An 18,850-nucleotide genomic window follows, 5' to 3' on the forward strand; every position below is an offset into this window, starting at 1 on the left:
GCAAGTGGTTAAAGGTCCTCACCTTGCACGCCCGGGATCCCATATGGGCGCCGGTTCTAATCCCGGCAGCCCCGCTTCCCTTCCAGCTCCCTGCCTGTGGCCTGGGAAAGCAGTCGAGGACGGTCCAAAGCTTTGGGAACCTGCACCCGCGTGGGAGACCTGGAAGAGGCTCCTGGCTTCGGATCGGCATAGTATCGACCCGTTGCACTCACTTGGGGAGTGAATCATCGGACGGAAGATCTTCCTCTCTGTCTCTTCTCTGTGTATATCCGCCTTTCCAATGAAAAAATAATAAAAATAAATCTTTAAAAAAAAAAAAAGGAAACATGACTTCTTCCTTCTGTGCAAGCCCACATGTTAGCTCCAGTTTCCAGGTGGTCTGTCTCTCCTGGCAACTCAACATCAACCTTTGCTCCTACTCACTGTGGCAGTAGGAACACACACTGGCTCTGATAAATTTCCAGTTCATGTGACACATATCCCTTCTCAGATTTCATTGGCTCAAACAAGTCACATGGTTAAGCCTTCCCTTCAACATCATGTGCCCAAAGGAGAGAAACATATTTGTTGGTGACAATCTTGATGTCACCACGGTGTGTATCCTGGGTCTAAATTTGTCACTGATTTTCAACATGTCAGTTTGTTTTCAATGTACCATCTGGAAAAAGATAGGATTCATTTGTCTATCCAATTGATAACTATTATTTATTGAGGAGATGTTTATGTGAGCCAAGAACTGTGTAATATTGTTGAAATGCTAAGCATGATGAAAACCACTGTTCTCAAACATTCTGCAAGGTAGTAGACTTGTCAAAAATAATGCATGGGTGTAAACTCACAAGATTCTAAGGTGAGCATTTGCTGCAGTGACTGTTACTGCTTGGGATGTTCCCATCCAATACCTTGGCAATGAAGTCCCAGCTCTGTGCTCGATTAGAGCTGCCTGCTAATGCACATCCTGGGAGGATCAAGTGCTCGGGTCCTCATCACCGAGTGGGAGACCTAGTCTGAGTTCCTGGCTTCTTGTTTGGACTGATCCAGCTCTAGCTATTGTGGGCATCTAGAAAGTGAGGAATCTCTCTTTTTATCTCTGCCTTTCCAATAAAGCATAAATAATTAATCAACTATTATAAAATAAACACATGCAATTAAAAACAAAACTCCAGGATACTATTAAAAAGCAACCACTACCACAAAGCATGCGAAAGTTTAAATCCTAGATACACCAACATTTTCTCAAGGAGTTTCTTCCTTTTTCCCTACACATCTGAATGCACTTGGCTGCCATGAGTCTTCATCACAGTGGCAGGAGCACATACGTCTATCACCTTCAGGTCACTTGGGTACATGTCAATCCACCCAGATTGTGGAAATAAGACAGAATGTGCAGTATACTCATAGCTATTCTGAAGGCAGTGCACAGAAAAAAAATTGGAGAAAATCCACTTGATTAAGAAATATAGGGAGGCAATCCAGATATCAAAGCTCTTCCTCACTCAGGAGTAAACCAAATTGTAAAACTTTGAACATTTCAAAAAGTTTCATTTACAGTTCATCTTTCCCTAAGGGAATATTTATTGGTATGAAATAGAAGAAATATGAATAAGTATACTTGAGAGCATGCATAAAACTGGTTGCCAAAATTTTTTTGATCTCTTAGGACTTGAAGCAGCCAAGTTTTAATTTGTCAATTGTCTCTTGTTAAAATACAGCTCACAATGAAAAATTTTTAAGAATTTGAAGCATTATCTTTCAACATGATGCAACAGTTGAAAATTTGAATGAATGTGCAAAGATTCCATTTTACCGTATGCTGATGCAATTGTGGCTTTTCCTTTATTTTTTAAAAATTATTTTGATTGGAAAGTCAGATATACAGAGAGAGGAAGAGACAGAGAGGAAGATCTTCATCCATTGACTCATTCCCCAAGTGACTGCAACGGCCAGAGCCGAGCTGACTGAAGCCAGGAGCCCAGAGCCTCTTCTGAATCTCCCACACGGGTGCAAGGTCCCAAGGCTTTGGTTGTCCTTGACTGCTTTTCCAGGCTACAAGCAGGCAGCTGGATGGGAGGCGGGGATGTGGGAATTGGAACCTGTGCCTATATGGGATCTCGGCACTTGCAAGGTGAGGACTTTAGCTGCTAGGTTACCACACTGGGCCCTATTCTAAACACTGCATGTTACATTTTTCAACCAAAATAAGAAAGAAAAAGTGGTTCAACAATTGGATGTACTTTCACTGTCTTTGCAGACCATCCAAAATATATTTGTGAGGAATCACACTCATTTATTGTTCTGTTTCAGTTCTTTAGCACTTGAGATATTTGGTTAGTTTTATAAGTGTTTGATTAGCTCAGTTGCCAGATGTTTGTGCTTTGAATCTAAGCTTCTATTGTTTGTTGTGCTTCTCATAGAAAAAGGAGTGACTCCATGATTACATATTTCCAAAATCTTTTGTTTCCTCCTCAGCAACCAATACTTTTTATTGAACTATCTTCACAATAAAATTAAAAACGATCTCTGAGTATGAGAAAGAGGAAAGAGGAAAGCTGATACTATTTACTGTAAGAGATCAATAACCATGGTGTACTCTCAAGACGCATGTCCCTTGAGTGATTCAGTCGCCCGATATGAAATAGGTGCTGCCTTGTGTCTTGTAAATCTGTATCTCTGGTCATGTCTTTCTTTCAAGAATTTCAAGCACTGTGTCCATCTGGTTATCTACACAGATAGCTCAGACTCAAAATCAGAATGCTCTCCTTCCCCTACCAGAATGAACCTCCTTTGAGGACTCTGTTCCAGGCTAATGTCTTCGTCCTTTCGCCCTAGCAGTGTACCTCAAGACATCCTCTGTTTTCTTCATCGGACACCAAATCCTGTTCAGTGGACTTCCTTAATAGCTCTCTAACCCTACACATTTATAAGATTATGTCCAACTTTAGTCAACTCGTCTGTCTCAGGCTGTTTGTTCTGCTATAATAAAATACCTGAGACTGTGTAGTTTAGAAAAAAATAGATATTTATATCTCACTGTTCTGGAGGCTGAGAAGTCTAAGTTCAAGATGAAGGCATAGGCAGGGCTAGTGTCTACTTATGACTCAGTCTCTACTTCCCACATGGTGCTTTGAACACTGTGCAGTGGCAGACGGTGAAACAGCACAGTGGCCTCATTGGTTCCTCCTACCTGGCGATGAAGTCACTAATCGCATTTATAAGGGTTCTCCCTTCATGACTGAATCATTTCTGAAAACCCTACTTCTTAACACTACCATGCTGGGGCTTAATTTTTAATATGTGATTTTTTTTTTTTTTTGCAGGGGGTGGATATATAAATCAAACCACAGTGTATTGGTTGTGGCACAGGGGATTCAACTGCCTCTTGGGACTCCTGCATTCATATTGGATTATCTGATTTGATTTTTTGCTTAATTCATTTTCCTGCTAATACATATCCTGGGAGGCAAAGCGTTATGGCTCAAGCTTTTGGGTCCCTGCTGCCCTGTGGGAGACTTCTGGATCTAACTTGTCCCAGCACTGGCTATTGAAAGCATTTGGAGAGTGAACCAGCAGATGGAAGATTTCTCTCTTTCTTCCCACTCCTCTTGCTTTACAAATAAATAAGCCTTCATTTCCTATTTGACGTTACTAACCTTCTAAGTAGCTTGCCTGTCTCTAGTTAGACTTCCTTTAATCATACTCTCCTATACTGAGGTCTATGACTTGTGGCTTAGGACGATCTGAGCGTGTCAATGCATCTACAAGACTGGTTGGCTGGTTTCACCCTTATGGATGGGTCTAGTTCCACACTTTGGTCTTTTTCTGATTGCTGCCTGCTCAGGAGGTCATAATTGTGTGCCGAGAACAATGTTTCTACACTTCTAAATGCTCTGTGTCTCACATCACACCTCATGACTCATCAAGTTCTCTCACTAGGATCGTATCCTCTCACTTCCTGATCACCATATCTTCTTGTTCTTGCTTGTGGGGTCTGCAGAGCACAACGTCCTGAGAGCCTGTGTGGAGGGAAGGCAGGAAGGCACCAGGGAATCTGGAGCCCCATTCCCTCCTCCTGCTCTGTCCTTCAGCATGCCATCTTCTTGTGTAAGTTGTTTGCTATTGCACACAGCACATTCAGTTTCTGTGTGGCTCCCCTGGAGCTGTTCTCTGCAGTCCACAGGCTTCAAAGGACAGTGGCTTGGAGTAGCAATAGCGTGCTGTCCCGAGTCTGCGTGGACATCAACACTTAAGGAGGGGACTTTGACCTGGTCCTGGCTGCTGTGGCCATCTCGGGAGTGAATCACTGGCTTCTTTAGTTAGAAGATTTATTCCTGTCCCTCCCTCTCTGTACTCTGGCTCTCAAATAAAGACATTAAATCTTTTGTAAAAGAGAGCTTTCTCATAATAGCAAAGCAAAGAAAAATAAAGTCAAATTGTGCTGTTAAGAAAGTGGCAAGCTGTTACATGGCGATCTTGAATCTTGGTTGAAAAATAAATGTCCAAGAAAGACATATTTGTACCTTTGGCTGTGGAAATGTGGACTCCATCATGGCGGTTTCAAAGCTGTGGGCATCTCCTGCCTGGGTTTTCTCCCATAGGGCTCTGAGAAATTGAATAGAATGACTCTGTGTGGACAAGGGCTCAGGAAACAAGCTCTGAAAATGTGGATGGGTACAGGGAGGGAGGGAGAGAGAGAGAGAAAAAGAGAGGGAAAGAGAGAGAGTATATTATCTCTATGTCATTTGAGTGATTTCTAGACCCTTTTTACGCTTGGTTTGAACTTTAACATGATTTAAATCTAAATAAAATGTTTAAATATTGATCTATCTTGAAAAGCAAGCATATTTCAGGCTTTCCATTTTTATAACAGAAAATGGAAAGATTTAAATAGAATTTCCAAAGCAGCTGATACTTATCTCAATGATTTCCCAAAGACAACCTTTAATTGGAAAGCTGTTAATATAAACACATTTTTCAAATTTATTTTCATATCAAGGTTTTGTAAATGAAGACAAGAAATTAAGAGTATAGAAATCAAATTTGCTCACTCAGAGTAGATCATGAATAGAAATCAAATTTGCTCATTCAGAGTAGGTCATGAAGAAGACAAGTTAACTAAGTGTTCATTATACAGTGACTCAAGTATGAGCATTATAAGTGGGTGTGTAAGGGAAGAGGCATTTTCATCCTAAAATATGTAGCAAATGAAAATTACTAAAGTTTTAGGAAACATTTTCTGGAATTGCTGGGAAATGAAATTGTCACTGTGAAGAAATTACATTTATTTGTATATCTCATGAAGTCAGTGAAAATCCCCCTTTCAAAGGAGGATTTCCATTTATATACTTGTCAATCAATGATGAGTCTAGTAACATTTATATATTGTGATATTATGCACAAAAACATAAGAAGTCTTTTAGCTTCAGGGAATGACTTCATAAAATCATGCAGGACATCAATGAAGAGTATACAAGCCATTTGAATTAATTTTCATCTTTATATATGATTAAGAGTTTGACTTATAAAATTATACTTTCTATGTCAATGACTTTGTAAGTATTTAATTATGAGACTCTAGATAATCTGTATGTAAAATTTTTTCTCAGAAAAATTTCACTACTATTATAACAATGAACATTTTCATTATTGAGTAGGAAACGGTATGGGATCTAGAATATGCTAGCTGCTCGCTGTGAGGGATCATTAAGTGTTAAGAAGACTCCTTGGGTGCCCAGCACGATGGTTCAATTAGCTGTAATCCTCCTCACCCTGCAAGTGATGGGACCCATCTGGGCACTGATTCATGCCATCCTGTATGGACACCAGTTCATGCCCTGACTGCTCCACTTCCCATCCAGCTCCCTGCTTGTGGCCTGGGAAAGCAGTAGAGGACGGCCCGAAGCCTGAGGAACCTGCACCCGTGTGGGAGACCAGGAAAAAACTCCTAGCTCCTAGCTTCGGACTGGCTCAGTTCTGGCTGTTGTTGCCATTTAGGGAGTGGAATCAACGGATCTTTCTCTCTGTATTTCCTTTTTATGTAAATCTGTGTTTCCAATAAAAGGAAGTAAATCTTAAAAAAAAGATGGTAAAAATGAATGCAAACTCCTATGCTACCAGCTTGCCGAGGAGCCTGGTGGGCAGGAATTCTGTGTACCTGCTGAAAGAGGAACATGATCTGGATCCACGGCTGAGGTTCTTGGCTGATGAGGATAAAACTGGATTTGCTGTACAGGCAGTAGTGTCCCTTCAGGGAGCAGGTGAAGAATAACTTTGCCACACAACTTCTCACTGTATCTAGAAAACAAAAATACAAATGCGAAAAGCTTACATGTTTCCAGTTACATTTACTTCTTCAATATACAAACACCTTTGGAAAAACCTTCAGATTTCAAAGTGAGAATTAACAATGGCAAGCAGGAATGTATTTGAGAATGGATCCATCACATGGAAAGTAGATTTAAATGAAGATGCGTTAAATAGGCTGTATTCTATTCATCATTCACTTGTTTGAATTAACGGTGTGTGAGGAATCGCCAAGCAACTCCAGTGGAAGATAAAGCCTTCTCACTTGATTGGATGTTTGTGAAGAACAGACAAAAGGATGGAGGAAATCCCGGAAGTTTCAGGGCAGTGAATGGTGCACTAAGAACTGTGCATGTCATACTCTGGTGGTGTGCTGGTGGTGGCGAAGTGACACGGACACAACTTCAAACTCAGACCATGGCTGTGGCTCCAAAGGAACTGTCCTCATCTGGTCTTGCTGAAGAGCTTCAGCAGGGCAACTTAAGGAGAGCTACATTTAGGGACGAGAAAGTTGTAGGTGGTGGTGGTGGTGTGGAGCCGAGGCAGGAAAAGCTTCACGTGGATACAGTCAACAATGAATCGATGCAACGAGCAAAGCAAATATGAGCTTTTCTGCTATGTGCAAGACCCCGAGTTAAATTTGATATAACAGAGCGATTTCCGTGTGCCATGAGTATCTGCTTGCATTTCATTGTTATAGTTTTACAAGATAATTGTTGTCATTCCTATTTTGAAGATGTCATTCTAGCAGGCCCTCAGTATTGCCCTGTTGCCTGTTATACCGCGCTGTCTATCAGATAGCTAAACAGTGTCTGAGCAGATGAATAGAGAGCAGTGTTCATATCTGGAAAAGCAATGCTCAACTAGGGCAGAGCCAGGGTTGAAACTCAGTGGAGCTAATATCTCCGAGATGTTTTGAGTTCTAGTCTGCCTGATATTTTATTTTCAGAATTATTCTGAATTTTTAAAAAAGACTTATTTATTTTTACTGCAAAGTCAGATATACAGAGAGGAGGAGAGACAGAGAGGAAGATTTGTCGTTTGATGATTCATCTCCCAAGTGAGCGCAATGGCTGGAGCTGAGCTGATCCAAAGTCAAGAGCCAGGAGCCTCTTCTGGGTGTCCTATGTAGGTGCAGGGTCCCAAAGCTTTGGGCCACCCTCCCCAGGTCCCGGATGTAGGGCATGCTCTGAGGTTCTTGCTCAAGTGGTTTTGATATTGCCACAGTTATGAATCGCTGTCAATCTTGCCACTCCAAGCACTATGAGATCTTTGAAAAATCCACTGATTGACATAGTCCATCATAGCTGAGATGGTTGGTTGACCTGTTCTGTCTTCTCTCTTTTCTTCGTTAGGGTTCTGAGTCCAGCATTTAGATTAGGAAGATCTCCAAAGAAACTTCTTGTATGTGCTAACAAGTACAGGGCCTGGCACCGTCCATCGCTCCAATCAGCTGGTGGTTGCAATTGCTGGGTTGGTTCTGTTCTCACTCCCGACTTCCACTGGAACCAATGGGTGTTGCAGTCCAGCCTGGTTCTGTCCAGCACATACTTGGCCCTCACATAAACCAGCGGGAGCTGCAGCCTAGGTTGGAGCGACCCACAATAACCCCCACCAGGCCCACCCCCTACCCTGGTTTGCCAGTAAGTGTAGCAGTAATCCAGTCCGTCCCACACCCCATTCCACCCCAGCAGCTGTCTTAGTTTTATGTCCCCCTGTGGGAGTGGTAACCCAAGAGGGATGAGCCCACTATTTCCCTCCCAGGCCTCTCCCACATTCCAGTTGATGCTGCGTCTAAGCCCAAACAACCCTCACCCACTTTAATTTTGTTTGCACCAGTAGGAATAATCATCCCAGCCCAGCTTTTCCCTGATCTAGTCCACATGAGGCACGCAGGTGTGATAGCTCTGCCTAGTCTGGTCTGCCCCCATCCCAGCCCATGCTCTCCTGCGGAAGTAGCTGTCCTGCAAAGGAACCCTCCCTTATTCCCCTGCCGGCTCTGCCCACTTCCTTTCTTGTTCTCAGGCTGGTTGGGCGCTGCGGTCCCTTCTGGTACAGGCAACCTCACCTCGGCATTCCATAATGTGCACTAGTCTTTGTTGGCGACCGAACCTGGGTCGACCCACACTGGTGCCTGGATTTGCCAGTGGATGATGCGGACAGATTCAGCCTGGTCTTGCCCCCACGTCTGCCAATTGTATGCCAGTGGGTAGCTTTCCATGGCCTTTTCTGGGCTGTTTCCTATCATGTTTCTTGCGTTTACCTGCTGGGTCTGTGTCCTGCCAGAGGAGTTGCCCAGGCTCCTCCATCAGAACCTCTCCCAGTGCCAGGTTTCACGCTTACCAGTGGGTCCATGAGCCAACCCTACTCAGTCCACTTCCTATCATAGCAGGAACTGTGGCTTTTCCTGACTGGCCTTCCACCCAATCTGGTTCTTGCTGTTGGATGTTCCAGCCCAGCCATGGTTTGTCCATACCCATGTATGGCTCACAATATGCTCTATTCTTAAAAAGTGGCCGTGGATTAGCATTTCTTAAAAGGTGATGGAAGCCTACGAGTCCATGCTAAGACAGTGGATCAAACTCCTTAGTGGATGGGGCTGACTTGTCCAGTCTGATTATCCTCAGGGCTCAGTGTGAAGTAACAGAGTTTTCAGGAAAAGTTGGGACGAGATGTGGGAGAGTGGGAAATAATGCATTGGAGGAGAAAGTCTTGGAAACAAAATAATAATTTCAGAGGGAAAGTTAGAGATTTATATAGAACTCTTAATAGCTTTCTGTGATTCTAAGACGTTGATGTAGTAGACAACTACCTGTGTGATATTAACCATTTAATATCCTTGCATACAATTATAAGTCACGTATGGATTTGGGGAGTGACCAGTCATAGGTGGAAAGGGTGTTTGAAACAGACCGAGAGACCAGGCAGTGACAAAGACATCAGGGGCTACAGTAGAGAACAATATTAACTTCAAATAAACCTACTGGAAATTATCTGAGCACAATAGTTTTTAAAAAATTAGCACTGATATTCTGAAAATTGATTTTAAATGAATCTATACCAAATAAATAGGAAAGCAAGTAAACAAAGCCCATAAGGGCACAAAGCACAGGTCGCATTTTGAATAACTCTAGGTGCAAGGTACACACTGAGCAAGCAATATGTTTTGCTTCTACAGAACATTACAAAAGAGACTCTGTTCTTTTCAAAGAACCCATGTAGATATCTCAACAGTTGTAAATTGGACTCTGAGTCTTTGCTCTAATATCTTTTTCTTTCCCCTAATTTCCTATTGCTCATTCATGTTTTCTTTTGAAAAGGAACATTAATTAGATTTATTTCACCCATCCTAAGTGTGTCAGCTTTTTGTATACAAACCACAGGAGTCTTAGATCTGATGAAACGGTCAAATATACAGAAGAGAGAGACCCTTTGCTCAGAAGCACAGGCACAGGCTATACAGATAAATCAGTTCTGTGATACAAGGCTTCTGTTAATGCTTTCAGAAAACCTGGTTTGTATCAAGTTTTGCCCTTCACATTTGTCCCCTCCCCCCTTTCCCCCAGAACTTTCCTAGATTAGAAACATTTCCTTCCAACATTAAAGTTTAGCTGTTAAATTTTCTCTGTAGTTTGTTCCTTCCTATTTATTCATTCATATAGAGTGGTACACATGCAGTAACTAGCTGTGGGAGATGTGAATGAATGGATGGATGGATGGAAGTCAGACAATGAGCTCAAAGTTTTTTGGCCACAGGATTGACCTTACTCTTAAGAAGATTACAGTCAAATGGTAAAAACATCTGTGAACAATGGCTACCAACTGTTTACATTCCACGAAATAGTGGAAGGACACCCAGCTGCTGACTGCTCAAAGAAAAATTCACTCTAAAGAACAAGGAGAATTCATGGAGGTGATATTTTAGTTGGAACTTGAAAAATGACCAAGATTTTAAACTTGGAGAAAGTGTGAAGAAGAAAGAAAAGGGACCCCTAAAAATCAGTATGTAAGGTGCAGTGTTCCGACTGATTTCACGTGAAATGTTTATAGTGTCTGCATCATTAAAATATCTTCATTATACAAGTATTTCAAACAGAAAAAACTAAGATTAGAGATAATTTTATTTTGATGTAAAACATTCCGAATGCATTCAACTTTTTCTAGAGTATGTATTTTCCATGAGCTTTTTGTGCACTCTACAAGAACTGATGCCCCAAAAGTTACTTTTTCTTCTTAAAAGAGTTGAAGGGCTCAGACTTTCTCACATGTGTAGCACTTTCCATAGTCAAGCTGATCTGACAGTTTTCTTCATTTTTGACAGAATGCGGCTTCTTTCTCCAAAAATCAAAGGACTTGATTTTTTTTTTTCTAAAGACCAAAGTTAATTATTTTGCTTGTTATGTTGTATGGTTAAAATTCCCCAAATATGTATATTATCATTACTTTTCTTTTATTTTTTGAGTAAAAGTCATCACAGGTTGGGCATTTGACCGAATGGTTAGGATACCGATTGGGGTATTCACATTCCATACTGGAGTGCCTGGATTCAGACCTGGCTCTAGATCCTGACTCCAGCTTCCAGCTGATGAATGTCCTGTGAGGCTGCAAATGATTGTTCAAGTTCTGGGCTTTTGTCACTCATGTGGGAGATGTGGATTGAATTCTGGCTCCCAGTATCCACCTGGTCAAGTGTCAGCTACTGCAGGAACTTGGGGAATGAAGCAGTGCACAGGAACTCTCTCTGTGTATCTGTGTGTGTTTGTATGTATGTATGAATGAATGCATGTAAACAAACAAATATTTGAAAGGCATTTTGGAGTTTTTTTTTTTGGAATAGTGTGTCTTTAGATTTGCAAAATAAAACTAATTATATTATGGTTTTTCATATGTTAGACAACCAGTTTCTTCTATATTACCATGTTATTTTAGTGTGGTCCATTTGTTTCAAGCAATGAATCAATGTTGATAATACCATAAACGGAAGTCCATTGTTCATGCTGATTTCCTTAGTTTTGACTTAATATTCCGTTTCTGTTCTAGAATCTCATTCAAATTCCTACATGGAATTTACCCAGTGTGTGTCCTTAAGTTCCTCTGGCTATGACATATTTAAGATTTTCCCTGTTTTTGGTGACTTTGACTTTTTCAAGTGCTTTGTGGAATGTCCCTAAATTGGGATTTGTCTATTTATTTATTTTTAATAACTAGACAACGACTTCAGTTGAGAAGGAAAATCACAGAAGCTAAAGTATTGCTCATCTTTTGCTGATGCATCTTTCTTTCAATGGGCATTTGGGTTGATGATAGCTTTCAACCGCTGTGAATAACACTGCTTCAAACATGAGTACACTAACATTATTTTGGGGCCCTGGTTTAAATTCTTCTTAGTTCATATGCAGAAACTGAACTGTGAGATAATATAATAATTCAGTTTTTGGAATGAGCTTATGCATTTTTTTAATCTCTGAATCTCTTAGTCCATGTGAGACCATGGAGACTCAGAAAGTGTTGGTGATGACTGGTCCGGCAAGGTTACCTGTGCCCAGGACTACCAGGGCAGGCTTTGGTACTCAGTGCAGGACAGGTGACAACAGCATCATTGGAGGAGGTTTTCTCCTGCAGCTCGACACTGGCAAGACAGGAGCCTTTGAAGTCATTTCTTCCATCTCCTGCTTAATTCTCTTTTGATGAATTTCAAAGACACAGATGTGATTCGAAACACGGGCAGGGAATGAATAAAGGACACTGCCATTTAGCTATATAACCGTCCTAAATCAAGTAGGAAAAATCGTAAGAATGCAACAGGTATTTTGCCTGATTGAAACTTTTCCAAAGGAAATAAAAACATGTGTTTGAAGTCAGACAGAAATGACGAGTTTTTAGAAAAATGTAGAATGGGCTTCACGCTTTAAAATGCTTTTGAGATTAAAAACACTTGAAATCATAGCAAAACTTATGATTCAAATTTCCCATGTCTTAGTTTATGATGACTTTGGATGTTAAATAAGATGTTTCTACATTAATATGGACTGTATTGTCCCTTTTTTTTCTACTCTAAGACCTCTCATGTGGAGGGGAATTTGGGAATTAGACTCATTTGTCATTCAGGGACACATGAGTGTGTTTCTGAATTTAAAAATTCTGCTATGAATTTGTACTTATGTGATTAAAAAAATAATAGAATAAAAGTTGTACTTGTTAATGCTAATTAAATGATGTCTCACTGATGACCATAGAACTAACATACTTTTAAATGTTGTTCTCTTTTGCCCTTGGTAGTTGACAGTCTTGGTCCGCTGATGCCTCAGTGTACCCAGCAGTAGAGCAGGTGTGGGATTGGTGATGGAGCAGACTTAGTTAGAAGTGTACCAAATGAGCCTGGCGCGGTGGCCTAGCAGCTAAAGTCCTCATCTTGAACACGCTGGGATCCCATATGGATGCCAGTTCTAATCCCGGCAGCTCCACTTCCCATCCAGCTCCCTGCTTGTGGCCTAGGAAAGCAGTTGAACACTGTCCAAGGCCTTGGGTGCCTGCACCTGCGTGGGAGAACCGTGGCTTCAGATTGGCGCAGCTCCAGCTGTTGAGGCCATTTGGGGAGTGAATTGGTGGATGGATGATCTTGCTCTCTGTCTCTCCTCTCTGTATATCTGTCTTTTTCATAAAAATAAATAAATCTTAAAAAAAACTAGAAGTGTACCAAAGAACCATGGGCTAAACTTTACCCTTCAGGGCAATAGCTAGTGGGGATTTTGTCTCAAAAAAAGACTTTTCTAAATGACTTTGACTCCTCTTAGTTTATCAATACCGGAATATGTAGGATATGGACCACAAGATCCCTGATTTGTGATGCCTCTTTCCTTTTTTTTTTTTCCTCTTGGTAAAAGCAATGCTATTTTAAAGAGGTAAGAACAAGAGCATGGTTTTAGTTCTGGCAGGGGAAATTGTGAGCAGAAAGGGAGAAGTATAAAGTTATGACAAATGGGCCCCGACTCCCCATCTTTGGGCTGTGGTTTGGGGGAAGTGAGTTACTTAGACTGGCTGTGGCACATCACGGGGAAGGGGATTCCTTGGAAGGAGAGCCACTCCCAGGTGGCCCAACTGAAATGAAAGCATAGCTCATACGCACAGGTAGACAAAACCTCCGAGGCTCATTTTTCATGGGTCACCATTGTGCCTGCTGTGGAGCAGACAGGAGCCAGCGGAGCTGAGGTTCTTGGTAGATAACTGTCCTGAGAACTCATCCTAGTTGGCCATGGGCAGAGTGTGGCTCTGCACAATGAGCTCCGAGAGAACCTTCCAAGTCAGAGCCAGGTTTAATCGTGGTTTAGTACTTAACAGTAGAGCTGAGTGAGGTGACATAATCCCATTCAGACTCACACTTCTTTTCGGAGGAAGTCCAGCTGACTTGACTTTTTTTTAAGGAAATAAATAATTGCCTCTTGGATGTCTGTGGCAAAAGGAAACTTCAGGAAACTTCATTTTCTATGATGTTTAACATGACTCAAGTCAATGTATTTTTAAAATATTCAGTCTCATCCATTGCTTTTCCAAGGTGTGCTTATGTGTAACTTGTTAACTTTTTTTCACTTAGTGGTCTAAAATCCAGTAATGATGGCATTAAATTATCATGATTAACACTAAATAGAGTTGATTAAAAAACATGAATTCTGGTCAATTATTTCTACCTTCATGTTTTCATTGCTGCCTATAGAAAAAGTTGCAAGATAAAATAGAGTAGTAATGTTATTCAGCTTCCAGAAGTTCAGACTTTTAGTAAATGTGCAATAGCCAGTTATGTGTTTGGTTCTGTTGCTGAAGACAGAAAGACCTACCAAAGAACTGAGTGAAAATGAATAGAATCCTCTTATCCCTAACTTGGCTATTTCCCGATGGCTCATGGGATGTCATGAACTTCGGGGTTCAGAGGCAACATCCACTCATCAGGGCACATTGGAGTGTCTCCTGTGCCCAGAATCCCTATGAACTTGGAGATTTGCCATGTGTAAGAATCTGATGCCAGGTGCAGTTCAAAATCATTAAATCCTAAAGATCGAAATGATTCCTTCATGTCACACAGAATTGCAATGGACCCAGTCCAAAAGTTCTTCTTTTCTTGAAAAATTTGAGACTCAAAATGCTTGAAATCACAGCAAAGCTTATAGTTCAATTTCCCCATTTCCATGATGATGATGTCTTTACTTTGGTGTTAAATAGAATGTTTCTGTATTAATAAAGTCTATGTTGTCCTCATTTTTCTTGACTATAGGACCTCTCTTATGGAGGGGAGTCTGGGAATCACAGAATGAACAAGGAGCCATTTATGTCCCAGAATTTGCTGGCAACTGCTGAGATACTTAAAATCCAACTGTATTATATGACAGCTTTTTAAAATTATTTACTTATTTTTATTTGAAGGCAGATGTTACAGAGAAAGAAGGAGAATCACAGAGAGAGAGAGAGAGAGAGAGAGAGAGAGAGAGAGAGAGAGATCTTCCTGTAGCTGGTTCACTCCCCAAGTGGCTGCAATGGCTGCTTTATATGCTACACCACAATTCCAGCCTCTGGCCTTATCTTTAAGTGACAGTATTAGCTCTTTATAACTTCTCCAGTGAATTTGTGGCAGCATTACAAAGTATGTCCCCTCTGACTACCACGATAAGTCTAACTGAGCTCCGGCAAGAGGGATTTGAGCTGGCACTTACCCAAACACAGATCCTATCCCACTACACATGCTTGAGAGTCACCAAATGGGTCTTCAAATAGTTAAGAAATAAAGTAGTCAACATCAACATTATCAGAAATGAATCTGGGACATTTGCACAGAAGCTTGCAGAGTTTCTAGGCCTAAAATTTAATTTGGAATCTTATGAATCTTAAACACATAGTTTTTTTTCGTCTGTGGCCATACCACCATGAACGCACTCGATCTCATCTGATCTCGGAAGTTATGCAAGGTTGGGCCTGGTTAGTACTTGGATTGGAAATACATACTTTTTTTTCTTGATGATAATATAACTGATTTTTGACAACATTACAGAGTCATTTGTGGTCACATTGAACTGATGGAATCCCATATGCTATATATGCATTTGACTCTACCAAACAGAAATTTATCAAAGATTCTGCAGAGGCAAATGAGGCAGGCATGTCACGATCCCTTGTAGGTACCATTTCATGAGATACAAATTGCCTTGCAATTCTGAAAAAACTCATAACAACAAAATTGAGGTCAGGAAATTTCAGGACATTTTAGTATTAAACTCCATGAAAATGGAGTGTGTGTCCTCTCTCTCACTCATACCCCAAGGAAGGAAGCATGAGTCTGCAATGGTCTGACTCTGACTCACTTAGCTCAGTGTTCCCTTCAGCTAGTAGTTCTGAATGGAAATTGGCTGGATGCTGTCCAGTGAACTCAGCAATGTACTTGTGAAGAAGTATGTATTACTATGAGTTTTGATTATGTAGGATCAGTTAGTGTAGGGAGGCAAGGGGCCTCCATCTAGTTTCCGTCAACTGGGTCAATCTTGCTGAAGCTCTTGCTGGGAGTAGCCTTTAGTAGCTTCTAAGCATGCCTGGATTTCCTAAGATATCCATCATTCTATTCTAAATTGATTTCACAGTTGTGTGGCTGCCATTACAAAGTCATGGTTTCACTGAATGGAAGCCAACTAATTTTATGTAGTCAATCATGAGGTTAAAGCATGTATTTGGAAGTCATTTTTTAAAATACAATTTTAGTTGTAAGGAAGACAATCCAGCAGATTATAATGACCGCTGGAATCTTCAAAGGAAGTACGTTCATGGTCTGCATCATGTTATGCTTTACTTTTCACTGATGCAATTGCTGCAACAAAATAGGAAACCATATGTTTGAGTGAGGTTGATTTCATTTGCTATCTTGCACCAAAGAAACATCTAACAACATTGCCATTCCTAACAGATACTTTGGGAGTTTAACGAGAACGGGCTGGATGCATCAAAAATCTTACAATCAGTGACTTGGAGGCAATCAGTGACTTTTGGGGCCCATGCCACCTGTGTGGGAGATCTGCACTGAGTTTCCTTCTCCTGGCTTTGGCCTGGTCCAGGCCCAGTTGCTGCAGACATTCAGGGAGTGAACCATCAGATGAGAGATCTCTGTCTCTCTTATAAACACACACACAAACAAACACACACACTGAAAGAACAATATGGGAGCAACTATGTTGGATTGGAGAGGAGGGCTCAGAGGTCTGCTCTTAGAAAGGGTCATTTTTATGGAGACCCGAGGACGAGCAGGAGAGAGGGAGTCCGATGGTGTGGGACTAAGTGGCTCATATCTGAGCCCAGAGCAGTAAAGAATCAAGGTATTGGAGTTGGCAGATAGAAAGTGATAGTTGAGATGAACTGGGACCTGATTTCACAGTCCACAAAAGATCACAGAAATCCTGGTGGCCTTTGTTTCTCTTCTTAAAATTGCATAAGCCTTAATCATGATAGATGACTTCAAAGCTAGTTTAGGCTAAATGACCCTTGGAATGCATCAGACACCTCGAGAATAAAACTGCTGGCACAGGAGTAGTCTATTTTCTACACATACAAAGAACTATGACTTTCAAAAGATTCCTCTACTTTAAGAAATCACATTCCCAAAACGCAATTCAAACGAGGTCCATGATTTACAGGAAACCATGTGATTGCACTGTGCTGCAAGAATGAAAGGATAAAAAGGAGTACACCAGGAAGTGATGGGGTTAATTGTACTTCTTTTTAAGGTTCTAAAACATCCTCCACTCTCTGCTGGTCCTTTGTGCACTTCACTCTGAGTGATGATCAAAGCTCTTCCTGCAGGTGCAATATGGCACATGCCTGCTATTCCCCCAAACACAACAATTACTTATCGTACTGCAGGGTAAACAACCACAGGTTGCTGCAGATGGCCTTGCAGATGGTCCTGGGAGCACAGGTGCCCTTGACATCCACAAGAATGTAAATCCAGAAGGCCAGAGAACCAGGCACCTCCAGGGACGGACAAGGACATCTAGTGGTAAGTGGCAGAAGAAACAGCTCATTACCCAGAAAGGTTCACTGTGTCTTGAATATCCCTTGCTTCCTACTCCACAGGGGGGAGTGGGACTGCAAAGTTTGATCTTATTTTAGCTTTCTCTTCTGTCAAAACTGACACTCAGTAGCCAGCTTCCTCCCTAATCACTTTCATCAATATGACAACACTGAAAGCTAATGAAATTCTCTCTGAAAAGCCGCTATTATGAAATCCAAATTTGTGAATATTGAGTTATTGGAAGGTTTTCAATTTTGTGGAGAGTAGCCCAACTAAAAGAGTGAAAGGAATGCGCCTGGGGTAGGCACAAACGAAGGTAGAATGAACTGAGGCCAGACAAGACATCAGAGAGAAGATAGAAGACCAAAGAACACACAATCCTGGCAGTGTCATTAATGATAACCCAAGGAGTCAAATGTCTTCCCTTTGATTGGCATTCACTGGACCTGAATCAATCCAGTGTCTGCTATGGGACAAAAGAGGGAGCAGAGCACAAAATATATTCTTCTCTTAGAAATAGTCGGCCAGCTTTACCCACCACTATTTGGTAGAGGAGAGTGGAGTCAGAGGCTGAGTTGGTGAAGCCTGCTATGGACAACCCCCGGGACGCTGACGTCTCATCTGTCATTATCAACCCCTCAGCCTTTGTCTGCTGGATTCAGGCAGGGTGGTTCAGTGAGACATTCACATAGCCTGCTGGACTCCATGGCTACCAGTCACCCTCTGTCTGCCCCTTCTCTCTGTGGACGGAGATCCAGACATGCAAATGAGCTTGCAGAAGCCTGCTTTCTGTCAGGTCTAGCCTCCAGATTTTCCACCCCTTCCTTACATGATAGAATTTCCTCAATGGCTACCAGGGGTGACTGCAAATATTAGCAGATATTACCCTGTCTTAGAAGACAGAGGAAAGGGGTTTCAGAACAGTAGTATACATACTGCATGTTAAGCAGTGAGTTGTCCTCCTTCCAGAAACCCCCTGAATACCAAGATGTGTACAGTTAGAAACAGATGTCATTCCTTTCTAATTCTGTACTTGAAGTACACATGAGGTACCTCACAAAACTGTATCAGATTAGGGGCCAACTTTTCCCAGTAGCTATGTTATCCCCCTCCAATCACCTCTAGAAGAACTATAAAAATCCTTCTTATGCAGTGCTTCTGTTGGCTCACAAGTCATCCTACGTAGGCACTGCAAACTCACTGAACAATCTTGCTCTACTTTACTGTGCCAAATGTTGTGTTGACATTTTTGTCTCTTCTCTTCCCCATCCTCTTAATAGGATACCTTCTAATTCCTCTCTTATCATTCAAGTGTTATTTTGGTGATAGTGGAGATAAAAGTGTTCCATTAATCATTTTTACTGGAAGTTTTGTGTGGGAGCACAAAAACTCTTAAAGGTCATCTAGCATAAAATTTCCAATGACCGTGGTGGTCTAGAAAACTTACCATTTAGGGCAAGGATTGGCAAACTGCTGTCCATGGGCCAAGTCCAGCTCACTGCTGGTTTG

At 41.5% G+C, this 18,850-nt stretch overlaps 1 protein-coding gene across 2 annotated transcripts in view; it reads right to left on the reverse strand.

Annotated features, from left to right (window-relative positions):
• Positions 1-18,850, reverse strand: part of VEPH1 (ventricular zone expressed PH domain containing 1) — a 177,875-nt gene that overhangs the window by 43,280 nt on the left and 115,745 nt on the right. The window contains exons 9-10 of one of the 2 annotated variants that reach the window (XM_040974934.1): positions 6,152-6,291; positions 4,518-4,652 (exon numbers count right to left, since the gene is read on the reverse strand). In XM_040974934.1, coding sequence (XP_040830868.1) covers positions 4,518-4,652; positions 6,152-6,291 — 275 coding nt within the window. The remainder of the gene's footprint in view (positions 1-4,517; positions 4,653-6,151; positions 6,292-18,850) is intronic. The other variant, XM_040974935.1, reaches the window with a different exon arrangement.

This window comes from Ochotona curzoniae, unplaced genomic scaffold (genome assembly GCF_017591425.1).
Source record: "Ochotona curzoniae isolate NIBS_2020 unplaced genomic scaffold, NIBS_Ocur_1.0 contig_2599, whole genome shotgun sequence".
NCBI classification, from domain to species: Eukaryota; Metazoa; Chordata; class Mammalia; order Lagomorpha; family Ochotonidae; genus Ochotona; species Ochotona curzoniae.